A 13,066-nucleotide genomic window follows, 5' to 3' on the forward strand; every position below is an offset into this window, starting at 1 on the left:
TATTGAAATGAATTCTAAATTCTGAATTCTACAGAATTCTGAGTGCTGAGGTATGTTGAATTCTGAATTCTGAATTCTACAATTTCACTTATTGTTCAGTGATAACTGCAGTGTCCCCAAATCTGTGTTGAAGACTGCAGCCAAGTGACCAGCTGATTGATTTAGCGAGAGGCGAGACGAACCGAGACGAGAGGAGACAAGACGAGACGAACCGAGACGAGACGAGACGAACCAAGACAAGACGAGACCTCTTCAAAAGGTAAAGCTGCCGAACATAACTTTAATCGTTTTCTTTTTCTTCAACTCCCTCTGAGAAAATGTCCAGTTTGGACAGAGCCGGTATTCCTCTGCACTCTTTTCCAACGTCCTTAATCCTAAAACACTAAAAACACCAGAGTAAGGTGAGGAAGGCTGAGTAAACTGTAATACACACACACACACACACACACACACACACACACACACACGCGTATTGAAATCATGATAATTGCTCATAGCTAGTAGATACAACCTGAGAAAATCTCTCTCTATATATATTTGTTATATGATATTATTTCTGTTAGTAAGTGGGCAAGGCGTTTTTTTTATTTATTTCCATTAGAATGTGGAGAAATACATGAATGACATTGTTTTGTTGTTCTTTTGCAAACCTGTCACTCCTCACATCCAATATGGTGTATAATGAGAAAATACGACTGTGTCCCAAACCACACCTCTAATCATTTAGATCACAACAAATATATGAATATTTAATCAGATTCATGTGGAAGATAGCAGAAATGATTCCATGCGTTTTCAGTGTTAAACAACGCGACGATTTATCTAGAATAAAATCCGGCAATAATTAGTTTCAGAGATACGCTCGTTTTAATTACACAGATCGTCACTTCTGATTGGTTTGTTATCGGTAAACACGGTTCATTTTCTCGGCGTGTTTTGGCCGTGCGTGTTCACACACGCTATTCACTTTTCCAGCTGAGAATAAGTGGGTGGAGTTTATCCACATGAAAGGGGGCGGAGTTTGTGTGAGGTATGCCGCTCCGTCAGACTGATGGAAAATTCCGTCTTTATACGCCGTCTCCATCAGTAAGAGTCATCAGTGATATCATGCTGTATAAACACCTCAGTAACTAACACTGTGTACTTCTTATTCCAGAGGAAGTGAGGATACTGTTTACAACCTTGCTCTGGGATGTAGTGCGTGTGTGTGTGTGTGTGTGTGTGTGTGTGCGCGCGCATTTCTTATTGTTGAAGACAGTTTTAATTTGAGAAAGGAAAAGAGACAAAAGGGAAAGTTTATCGTATGACAGTATTACGTGTGTGTGCGAGCGTGAACATGTTTTTGAACGTGAAAATCTTTTATCTATTTTTTTTATTAACATTGAACATTTTATATTATATATATATATATATATATATATATATATATATATATATATATATATATATAAAATGTTCAATGTTAATAAAAAAATAGCTAAAAGATTTTCACGTTCAAAAACATGTTGAACGTGAAACATATAACATATACATATAATATATATATATATATATATATATATATATATATATATATTATAATATATATTATAATATTATATTATAAAATATATATATTATATATATTATAATATATATAATATATATATAATATTTTTATTGAAGGACATGGCACATTGGAAAAAAAAACTTCAGTACACTGAGAACCACATTTATAAAAGGAGAAAAAAGTTACAGAGATTATTTTGTATATCTCAGTGAATAAACAAATTGGGAGCCAAACTTGTTTTTTGTACAAATCAGAACACACATTCATACGTTCATACATACTCAATAAAAAATATCAATAGCTAAAAAATTTAAATATACATATACATACCCAATAAAAACAAAAAGAAAATAATAATAAAAATAAAATTAAACGACTAAATAAAAATTTAAATAAATGAATAAACTAAATAAAATTTAAATAAATAAAGTGTCCCCTCAATCAGAAGACAAAGATGGCAGAGATTTGAAGAAAGTTAAGAAAGGCTGCCACTTCCTGTAAAACCTGTCAGAGTTGGCACCCAGAGAGTACCTAATCTTTTCCAATTTTAGAAGACACATTACATCCCTGAGCCACTGAGTACTGGAGGGAGGCTTTATGGATTTCCAATGGAAAAGAAGGCGCCGTCTTGCTAACAAGGAAGTGAACGCCAAGAGATCTTATTGGTTCGAGTTGTACCTGTTATAATCCTCCGGATACCCAAATATGGCGATATGGGGAGAGGGTTTAACAGTAATGGACAGTACTTTTGAGATGCTATCGAAATACTTCTGCCAGAAGGAGAATAACAATGGGCAGGAATAGAACATGTGGGTTAGGCTGCAGGGAGAGGCATGACATTTATCACATCTGTCAATGACAGTGGGATAAATCTGTGATAGACGTGTTTTGGAGAAATGAATCCTGTGCAATACCTTGGACTGTATCAAAGAGAGACGAGCACAAGATGAACTTGGGTGGATCTTGTTAAGGGCAACGTCCCACCAGGCTTCATGTAAGGTCAACCCCAATTCGCCCTCCCAAGCAACCTTGATTTTAGTGATAGGTGAGCTGTCGTAGGATAAAAGTTTATTATAAATTTTTGAAATAAGAGATTTCTGAAGAAGGTCAGAAGAGAGAAAATCATCCCATAGTTGATTTGGGGGTGAAGAGGGAAAAGTAGGAAACAATGATTTTGCACAGTGTCTAACTTGGAAATAGCGAAAAAGATGGGATGGTGGAAGCTGAAATTCACTCGACAGATCTGCAAAGCTACGAAAAACACCGTCCCTATAGAGATCTTTGAAGGTTTTGAGACCTTTGTCATGCCAGATAGCAAACGTGGGGTGAGATAGTGCAGGTTGGAATGAGTGATTTTTCAGTAATGGAGCTAAGGTAGACGCAGAAACAAATTTAAAATTCTTCCTGAACTGGTACCAGATTTTTAGAATTGAGCTAACCACTGGGTTATCTGCAAAGCCAGAGAAGTTGGTAGAAGTAGATGAGGTAAGCAGAGCCATTGAAGAGGACGAGCCACATGAATGTACCTCTAACGTACACGATGGGGAATGCGCTGGTCTCGACCAAAATAAGATTTTATGAATATGTGATGCCCAGCAATACAGCTGGAAATTTGGGAGAGACAGGCCAGCATTGAGTTTACATCTCTGAAGCATTGGCTTCCTTATTCTGGGTGTCTTTCCACACCATAAAAAGAGAGAAATGTCCTGATCAATAGTCTTAAAAAACGCTTTGATAAGAATAGAGGGAGACATTGAAATAAAAAGAGGAACTTAGGCAGGATATTCATTTTTATCGTGTTAATCCTTCCTATAAGCGACAGAGGTGAAGACCTCCATCGCTGAAGGTCAGTTTTGATTTCAGACATCAACGGGGAGAAGTTAGCAGAGAAAAGTGAAGTCAGAGTTCTGCTTATATTGATTCCTAAACACTTAAAGCCAGAGGGGCTCAGTCTGAAGGGGATATCAGATTGATCTAGTTGTGATGCCAAAGTATTAACTGGATAGCACTCACTCTTGGAAATGTTAACTTTATAACCTGAAAATGAACCAAATCTCTGGAGAAAGGAGAGAATTCCTGGTAAAGAGCGACTTGGGCTGGAAGCATACAGTAACAAATCATCCGCATAAAGAGATAGTTTAAATTCCATTCCCAAAGGTGATATCACAGTGAAAGAGAGGGAGGACCTTAGATAAATTGACAAGGGCTCTATAGCTAATGCAAAAAGTAAAGGAGACAAGGGACAACCCTGTCGAGTGCCACGGGATAAAGTAAAATAAGTTGATTGTATCCCATTGGTGGAGATACTGGCTTGTGGGGATGTGTACAGAAGGCGTATCCAAGAATATCCCCTCCCCATGGCACTTACATCGTCGCCATCCCCAAACGATGGAGAACCCAGTGCAAACTCCACAAGGAGTCAAATCCCTAACAGAAAAGCCAACAGCTATTGACCCAATGGTAATGGTCAACCAAGGTCGGGCTCTTGCAAACTAAACAATGATAAAGATCAAGGCACATAAACATAGTCACTGCACCATAATGTGTTGTAGAGTCAATAGTTCAATAGCCATTTCACTTCTGCAGACGGATAATCAGCCTGTTATGTTATCAGTTTTCTTACTTGATCAGTGTCTTAATGAAGGCTCTGGCGTCCTCTGTGGATTTAAACTCCCTCTCGGTTCCGTCATGTGTAACACGGAGACGCGCCAGATAAAGCAGACCAAACTGTATTCCCGGTATCTCACGGAGCTGGCGACGGCAGTCATTGAAGGCAGCACGAGCACGGGCTGTCTTCGCGGTATGATCGGGAAAGATAGAGATAACCATGTCACCAACCTTCATCCATTGTTGGGCTCTGGCCCACCGCAGGATGTCCACACAGCCCGCATGATAATGGAGTCGAGCGATTAAAGGACGGGAGTGCTCACCGGGTTTGGGCTTCGGCTGCAGACTGCGATGAGCATGGTCCAGAAGTGGCTCTTTGTCCATCTTAAAAGCCTCTTTAAGCAGAGTGGAAACAGCTGCTGGTGTGGACGTGCTGGTCGATTTTTCAGGGACACCTACGATTCTCAGATTTTTGCGCCATGATCTAGCCTTGAGATCCTCGCACTTATTTTCCACCCTCCCCAGCTCGACAGAAAGGCGCTCCACTTTAGCCTGAAGCATAGTGATGTCATCACAGCAGGTGGAGAGTGAAGTTTCCATCTTACCCACGGTATTCTTCAAGGTGCTCACCTCCGACTGGATAACCGTAATACTGACTGTTAATTCTGCCTTTACGGTCTGTAGCTCTTCCTTAATAGAGGCCAAGTTTTCGCCCAAGGCTGCCTGGAGCTCGGTTTTGAAAATGGCCGGCATTTCGTGTCGGAGTGAAGAGAGGAGCTCCTCCTTGAAATCAGGGGGGACAGCGGGCATAACAACACCTTCGCAGGGGAGGAGGCATCACTACGAGTTCAGGATGCGGCGTGTGGAGCAGGCCGCTGAAGCGGAGTAGACGAAACATTCCTGCCTTTGGCTTTTGCTAGCATTTTGGACATCAGAAGTGAAGATTAAGGTGTTGGACACGACTTACAACAAAAACACTCCACAAAAAAGTGCCTATAACATTATATTAAAGGTTGTTGCAGGAGCTCCAAAACTTGCGTCGTACTCCATCTATCGCTCAGCCGGAAGTCCAACATGGAACATTATATTTGTCAGAATACTTTGCGGTGGGATTTTGGGATTCAATCTGCAGCCTAATAAAATTAGTCGGTATAACTGAACGGCTCTTTAGAGTTTGCTGGCAGACGTTTATAATACAATACGTTTATAAAACATTTATAATAAATTCTCCCAAAACAAAACAATGGAAACATAATGATCTGTGTAGAAATTCCCCCGACCTGATCTGGGGCTCTGTAGATCACAGCTGCTCGGGGCTGGTGTTGTCCCACAGCTACTGCCCAATTCTTCTAAACTGGTATAGCGTGATCATGTAACCATATACAGTGCTGCTTGAAAGTTTGTGAACCCTTTAGAATTTCCTCCATAGAATTTCAGCTTCAATCCTCGACGTTCACATACTTTTGCCGCTGGCAGATATGTCACATTGGATCATTTTCCTCAATAAATAAATGACCAAGTGTAATATTTATGTTTAATTGGTCCTCTTTATCTATGTTTAGGACCTGTGTGAAAATCTGACAATGAAAAGACTTCAGTTTCAGTGGCGTTTATTTTTGATAATATTTAGGAGGATTTGTGAGTCACTGCTAGTTTCATATCAGTTAAACACGTAAACAGTAAACATCACCCATGTGACAGTTTGTGTTCTTTCTGTCTGTTTTTGTTTCTTTCTCTTTGTGCAGTGTGGCCGAGTCACTCGGGTTCTGAGTCACCATGAGCTGGAGCTTCTTAACCCGCCTCTTAGAGGAAATTCACAACCACTCGACATTCGTGGGGAAAATGTGGCTCACGGTCCTCGTGGTGTTCCGGATCGTTCTCACTGCCGTTGGCGGCGAGTCCATCTACTACGATGAGCAGAGCAAGTTTGCCTGCAACACAGAACAGCCGGGCTGCGAGAACATGTGCTACGATACCTTCGCGCCGCTTTCGCATGTCCGCTTCTGGGTATTCCATATCATTCTGGTGTCCACGCCCTCTCTGGTGTACCTCGGCTACGCCGTCAACAAGATCGCACGGTTGGAGGAAGGCAAAGAGGGCGTGGTTAGGAAATCTTCCAAGAGCAGAACGTTTGACCTGGACAGACGTCAGAACCGAGGTCTGGAGGATGCCGAAGAGGACCAGGAGGAAGATCCGATGCTTTACGATGTGACCATCGAAACGGAAATCCAGAACGACAGTACACCTTCGGGTGCGACGGGAAGTGGTACAAAAGCACGACACGACGGACGGCAGCGTATCCAGCAAGACGGACTGATGAGGGTTTACATCATCCAGCTGGTGGTTCGGTGCGCTTTAGAAATGTGCTTCCTGATCAGTCAGTACGCACTTTACGGTTTCACCGTCCCGGGTCTTTATGTGTGCTCGAGCAAACCGTGCCCTCACCTCGTGGATTGTTTTATCTCACGTCCGACTGAGAAGACGATCTTTTTGTTCATCATGTACGCCGTGACCATATTCTGTTTGCTGCTCAACGTCTGGGAGATGCACCATCTCGGACTGAGCACCATGTTCAACCTCCTGCTGGCCAGAAAGCGGCGTGACGGCCCGGATGACAACCTCGCTGCATGCGAGGATAACAGACACGGAGGATACGGCGGGTACGCGCCATCCCGGTCGTCTCCTTCAGCGCCGCCGGACTACGACATCGCTGTGAAGGCAGAAATGGCGCCATTTAAACAAAAGGAGGAGGAGGAGTCACCCAGGGAGCATCAGCAACAGTACGGAAGCACAGAAGACGACTTTGTCCAGGTCCAGAAACCAGAGGAAAAGAACAGAAAGGCAAAGCAACAGCATGACAAGAGGAAACAACGTGAACGTGAACGAAACAAGCGAAACAGAAGCAGAGGGTCTCGAGGAGGCAGCCGCCGCAGCGACAGCAAGTCGGACGAAGGGAAGCCGTCTGTTTGGATCTGAGACGCAGACGGAGGAGATCCAAACGCCCCAACACCAAAGCTGAACTCTGAGACCTGTACAGAGGATTGTGGGTAACGGCAGTAAACCTGTATCCGCAGGCCTCGTAAACACAGCCGGTGAAAGAAACATGCAGAGACCGTTTATGTTGTTTTTGTTTTCTTTTGCTGTCTCAGGAGAAGAGCAGCAGCGTGCGCACGCACAGCATCCACACGCTGCTAGCATGAGGACTTCTTGTTATTGATTCTTTCTGTTAAAGCTGAGTTGCTGTTGTTCTTCTTTTCTTCTTCTCATTTGTTTGTGCTGCTATTACGCGCCTGTAAGTTCTTGTAATGTTTTATTTTCTTCTCATTAGGTTTGAAACACGGATTCTTTGTCAGAAAGTTCCTTGTTCAGCCCGGAGCAATAAAATACTTTATATTTACTGCTTGTAAGGTTTTTTTTTATTTCCCCTGACGTGACGTTTCAGTTGACAGCAGGATCATGAATATTAATTTGGTGGAGCAGGGAGCCGGTGGCCGAGGCGACTGGCACAATTTTTTAGCTAAAAGTATAAGTTAACGTTAGTTCTCATGATTTGTGGGCGGGGCTAGGTCTGAACACGGTTGTCACTAATCAAACGCCGTGGTTTCGGACCGATCTCATCTAAGAGATTAGAGAACAGGTGCACACATTAGGTGAACGGACCAATCACTGGACAAGTAACTCGGGTGAATTTTCCTTAACAGCAACCTCCGTGCATGTTTCAGATAAAACATTCAATCCACATCTACATCACGTATAGCGCGATGCTCAAATATATCTCTTAAATATCTGGAACGTTCCGTACGTCATGACAGGAGGTCGCGCCGTCTGAATTTTCTGAAGATCATGTGACGAAGAAAAGTAAAGTTGTTTACTCGTGTTGTTTTTGTTTTTCTACATTTATGATTGATAGTGTAATAGTGACTGACGAGGTCACTTTGAAAGAACAAAATACTAAATAATCTTTTTATTGAATTATCAGAACGTCCTCTCATTAGCATGGAAGCTAGTTAACAACATGCATGTATTTGCTCAATACTGTGCTTAAAAACTCAACCCTGAGAACTTGTAACCCTAACAAGTCACATGACACCGGGGAGGGAAAATGGCTAATTGGGTCCAATTTGGACATTTTCACTTAGGGGTGTACTCACTTTTGTTGCCAGCGGTTTAGACATTAATGGCTGTGTGTTGAGTTAATTTGAGGGGACAGCAAATTTACACTGTTACACAAGCTGTACACTCACTACTTTACATTGCAGCAAAGTGTCATTTCTTCAGTGTTGTCACATGAAAAGATATAATCAAATATTTACACAAATGTGAGGGGTGCACTCACTTTTGTGACATACTGTATACTAAAACCACTAATTAGAATAGAACACTAAGCAGGAAATGAAAGCGTCAGGTAATGTTAATACTGAAAAGCAGTCTAGGGTAGGGGTAATGCGTGAGTATACGATTTGAGACACAGGTCTGGTTTGTTCAGTCTGGACATTCTGAGGAAAATAAGTGTATTTTTTGGGGTTTGATTATGTGAGATGTGCTCAGTGATTATTACATTTGTATTCGGATTATATAAGAGTCCATTGTACACGGAGAACACATGTACAGGGGCCTGCTGTCAGCACAGCTCAATTACAAACCACCTTTCATCCGGACAAGGTCATCATACCCCCAGGTCATGCACTGAGTGTGTGAGTGTGAGTGTGTGTGTGTGTGTTATATTGTTATGAGAGAAAGACAGAGACATGGGCAGTATCCAAATCCACTCTGTATTCCCTAGGATATAGTGCACTAATCTAACAGTTGTAGTCATGTACACTCATAGTGAAGAGTATCTGTGGCCTGTAGAGCTAGTGAATAGGGAGTGTGCTTTGGGACGCGCTCACAGTGGACTAATGATGTGTGTGTGTGTGTGTTTATATTTCTATCTCTCTATCTATCTCTCTGCCTGTTCAATTCAATTCAGTTTTATTTGTATTGCGCTATTTACAATAGACATTGTCTCAAAGCAGCTTTACAGAAATATCAACACGGTGTACAGATATTAAAGGTGCAAATTTATCCCAACTGAGCAAGACACTGAGTGGCGACGGTGGTGAGGAAAAACTCCCTAAGATGTTAAGAGGAGGAAACCTTGAGAGGAACCAGACTCAGAAGGAACCCATCCTCATCTGGGTAACAACAGATAGTGTGAAAAAATTCATTATTGATTTATATGAAGTCTGTATGGCGTTAGGAGCAGCCGTAGTCCCAGCTGGAATTGGAGTAGATTTGAGCTCCATCCAGAGGCAGAAAGGATCAGGATCTCTAGTATCTCCATAAAATCGTGTGTGGCTCAACAAAAGGACAGAGGAAGAGAAGAGATTATTAGGCCTGGGAATTAGTATAACAGAAAGTCTAGTCAGGGTAGGCTTGAGTAAATAAACATGTTTTAAGCCTAGACTTAAACACTGAGACTGTGCCTGAGTCCCGAACACTAATAGGAAGACTGTTCCATAACTGTGGGGCTCTATAAGAGAAAGCTCTTCCCCCTGCTGTAGCCTTCACTATTCCAGGTACCAACAAATAGCCTGCATCTTTTGATCTAAGTAGGCATGGAGGATCATAGAAAACCAAAAGGACGCTTAGATACTGTGGCGCGAGACCGTTTAGTGCTTTATAGGTTAATAAAAGTATTTTATAATCAATGCGAGATTTCACTGGGAGCCAATGCAGTGTGGATAAGATCGGGGTGATGTGGTCGTATCTTCTGGTTCTAGTTAGGACTCTAGCAGCTGCATTCTGGACTAACTGGAGTTTGTTTATGCTCCTACTGGAACATCCAGACAGTATGGCATTACAGTAATCTAGTCTAGAGGTGACGAAAGCATGAACTAATATTTCTGCATCATGTAGTGACAATATGTTTCTTATTTTAGAAATATTTCTGAGATGAAAGAAGACTATCCTAGTAATATTATCTACATGAGCATCAGATGATAGACTGGAGTCAATAATCACTCCAAGGTCTTTAACTGCTGCACATGATGAAACAGAAAGACCATCCAGAGTTACTGTGATCAGAAAGATTACTTCTAGCTACACGCGGTCCTAGTACAAGTTCTTCTGTCTTATCAGAATTACGTAAAAGGAAGTTAGTTAGCATCCAGCCTATCTCTCTCTCTCTCTCTCTCTCTCTCTCTCTCTCTCTATCTATCTCTCTCTCTCTCTGCCTGTCTATCTATCTATCTCTCTCTCTCTATCTATGTCTCTATCTATCTGTTTTTATCCTCCTGGTCTTCATATGTAAACAAAATCCTCGGCAATGTCAATATTTATGACGTCAGGCGACGCGCTGTCGCGGCCGAGTCTGACGTCATCAGCGTGTCCTGTCCGCCCCCTTCTCGCGCTCAGTCCGGTGAGGCAGCGATGTCCCGGAGCTCGCGCGACGCAGCCGAAAACCGCGCGACCTTCAACCGGTACTGTTACTGCTGTTCATATCACTGCCGCTATTCTGTTCTTTCCGGTTTGTTCTAGATTCTTATTTCAGTGTGATATCCTCCTGTCTGTCTCTATCTCTCTCGTTCTGTGTGTGTATGTGTGTGTGTGTGTGTGTGTGTTTAGAGGAGGGGTATATTTTCAGTGCACGCGCTGTACGGCAATGCAGGCTTCATTCCGGCGCGCGCTCGCTCTTCCGTTCACAAAGTTCCCAGCAGCGCGCGCAGAGAATCAGAGAATGAGCTCCCAGTAATTTTAGGGGTCCAAGCACGGATGCAGCTGAAACCTGTGATTGTTGTTGTTGTTGTTGTTGTTATTATTATTATTATTGTCATTATTATTATTATTATTATTATTATTTTTATTATTATTATTATTGTTGTCATTATTATTATTATTTTCAATATTATTATCATTATCATTATTATTATTATTATTATTATTATTATTATTTTGTTACATTTCTTTTTTAAATGTATTTATTGTTAAATATTTTTCTTTTTTAAAATTGTTAACTTGCTTGTCGATATTGATAACTAATATGTGGTCTTTAATGGTGCAAAAGATGTATTTTACGATAAAATTCTGAGGTAAACTTTTATCATTATTATTATTTCATTATTATTTGCGTTCACGCTAATACGCACCAACTAACAACTCGGCAAAATATATTTCACGTGTTTCAAACCCACACGATGTTCTTATCCAGTTCCTGTCGACGCGCTCTATAGCAATATCCTAATTATTTCTTCCTCCATTTTATTTGGCAGAGAGGAAAACCATCAAGATGGCCGCCCGCTTCCTGTTTTTCTTTGACTTCGACGAGACGCTGATCGCCGAGAACAGCGACGACTCTGTGGTCCGTGCCACGCCGTTAAAAAAGCTCCCCGCGTCCCTGAGCGATAGTTGCCGTCCCGGATTCTTCTTTAAGCACTCACAGAGAATCTTGACGTTCCTGAGCGAGTGCGGCGTCACCGAGGACGCCATCCGGGCGGAAATCGAGCAAATCCCGACCTCTCCGGGCGGAGCGGCGCTTCTCGACTTCCTGCTGGCTCGGGACGACTTCGAGTGCGTCGTCGTCTCGGACGCTAACTCGTACTTTATCGAGACTTGGTTACAGCACCTCGGTGCTCGCAAGCTTTTCGCCAAGGTTTTCACCAACCCGGCAGAATTCGACATCAACGGACGCCTCGTCTTGCGCCCTTTCCACTCCCACACGTGCGCCAAGTGCCCAGAGAACATGTGCAAGCAGGTCGTCCTGAGAGACTACATGAGCGAAAGGGTGATGGAGCGAGGGGAACCGTTCCAAAAGGTGTTTTATATAGGGGACGGAGAAAACGACGTCTGTCCCACGCTAGCGTTGGGACAACACGACACGGTTTTCCCTCGGAGAGGTTTCCCCATGCACAGGATCATTCAGGATCTCTGCAAAACGCAGCCGGGCGTGTATAAACCCTCGCTGATGCCCTGGGAACGAGGCGAAGACGTGGTGGACTTCCTGAAGGAGATCTTGCAGGAGAAATAACCGGCTCGAGCGGAACGAGTGAACGAGTTCGAAAAGAATAAGGCGGAAGGAAGGAGATTAAATGACACACACAGATACCTAATACACACACAAACCAGCAGCTGAGACATGATTAGCCTTGCATGAGCCTCGCCAGAATATAAAAGTTCAGAGTGCGGAAAGAACCAGAAAAAAGGAGGAGTTCTGAGGACGTTAAACCTCCAACAATCAAAGGCTAAAGGCTAATGCAAGGCTAACTTTTATTAATGTCTTCCTGAACTCTATCACACACACACACACACACACACACACACACACACACACACCCACACTCATACTGATAATACACACATGAACACTAATCTATTTAACACAGACGCATTCATACGGAGGCTAGTTCCAAATGCTCATGCACACAGAGGCTAGTCCCTCTCAAGCTAATTCCACTTACACACACACACACACACACACACACACACACACACACACACACACACTAGTCTCTTGTGTATGCTAATTATCAGCATGTGTTGTGCTGTTTGTGTAAAAACAAACCATTTTCTAAAAAAATTCACACTAATTAGCGTGTTATATAGCTACTACTATATGATCAGAGCAATTTTTTTAAAACACCATGTAGGCCACGCCCACAAGCACAAACTACAAGTGAATATCACTTGCTAGCGTGAACGTAGGTTTAGAGCCATAATAAACAACCAGACGCAGAGTTTTTTTCCTGCTTCTTAATGGATTTTAGTGTGTTTCTGATGGTCTGTAATGGTAGTTTAATGGAATGTCCTGTCCCTAATGGTTTCTGATGGTTTGTCTCATTTTATTTTGATGCTAATCATCGACCCATGAAAGATGGCCCTTCTGGGCTGTAGTGGTATTTAATAGTAACCAATAAAACTCCTAATGGAAACCTA

General features: G+C 42.4%; 2 protein-coding genes across 4 annotated transcripts; both read left to right on the forward strand.

The window, feature by feature from the left end:
* Positions 1-78: 78 nt before the first annotated feature.
* Positions 79-7,553, forward strand: LOC108261430 (gap junction gamma-1 protein-like). Its single transcript, XM_017462325.3, has 2 exons — positions 79-259; positions 5,902-7,553. Exon 2 carries the CDS (start codon positions 5,933-5,935, stop codon positions 7,130-7,132), a length of 1,200 nt encoding a protein of 399 aa, XP_017317814.1. The 5' UTR covers positions 79-259; positions 5,902-5,932; the 3' UTR covers positions 7,133-7,553.
* A 2,907-nt stretch (positions 7,554-10,460) lies between these two features.
* Positions 10,461-13,066, forward strand: LOC108261429 (probable phosphatase phospho1). 3 transcript variants are annotated; one of them, XM_017462324.3, is made up of 3 exons: positions 10,552-10,617; positions 10,763-10,924; positions 11,407-13,066. In XM_017462324.3, exon 3 carries the CDS (start codon positions 11,424-11,426, stop codon positions 12,159-12,161), a length of 738 nt encoding a protein of 245 aa, XP_017317813.2. In that variant the 5' UTR covers positions 10,552-10,617; positions 10,763-10,924; positions 11,407-11,423; the 3' UTR covers positions 12,162-13,066. The 3 variants fall into 3 exon arrangements, with proteins under 3 accessions (XP_017317811.2, XP_017317812.2, XP_017317813.2); XM_017462322.3 differs by lacking the exon at positions 10,763-10,924 and having other exon boundaries at positions 10,461-10,617; XM_017462323.3 differs by lacking the exon at positions 10,763-10,924 and having other exon boundaries at positions 10,525-10,664.

Source organism: Ictalurus punctatus, chromosome 13, assembly GCF_001660625.3.
Source record: "Ictalurus punctatus breed USDA103 chromosome 13, Coco_2.0, whole genome shotgun sequence".
In the NCBI taxonomy this organism is placed as follows: Eukaryota; Metazoa; Chordata; class Actinopteri; order Siluriformes; family Ictaluridae; genus Ictalurus; species Ictalurus punctatus.

What these genes read in the sequence shown, in the direction of transcription:
- LOC108261430 (XM_017462325.3), top strand. Translation starts at nt 5,933, where the DNA reads ATGAGCTGGAGCTTCTTAACCCGCCTCTTAGAGGAAATTCACAACCAC.
- LOC108261429 (XM_017462322.3), top strand. Translation starts at nt 10,464, where the DNA reads ATGTCAATATTTATGACGTCAGGCGACGCGCTGTCGCGGCCGAGTCTG. An exon ending in AACCGCGCGACCTTCAACCG is followed by an intron (nt 10,618 to 11,406) that starts GTACTGTTACTG and finishes TTTATTTGGCAG; the next exon opens with AGAGGAAAACCATCAAGATG.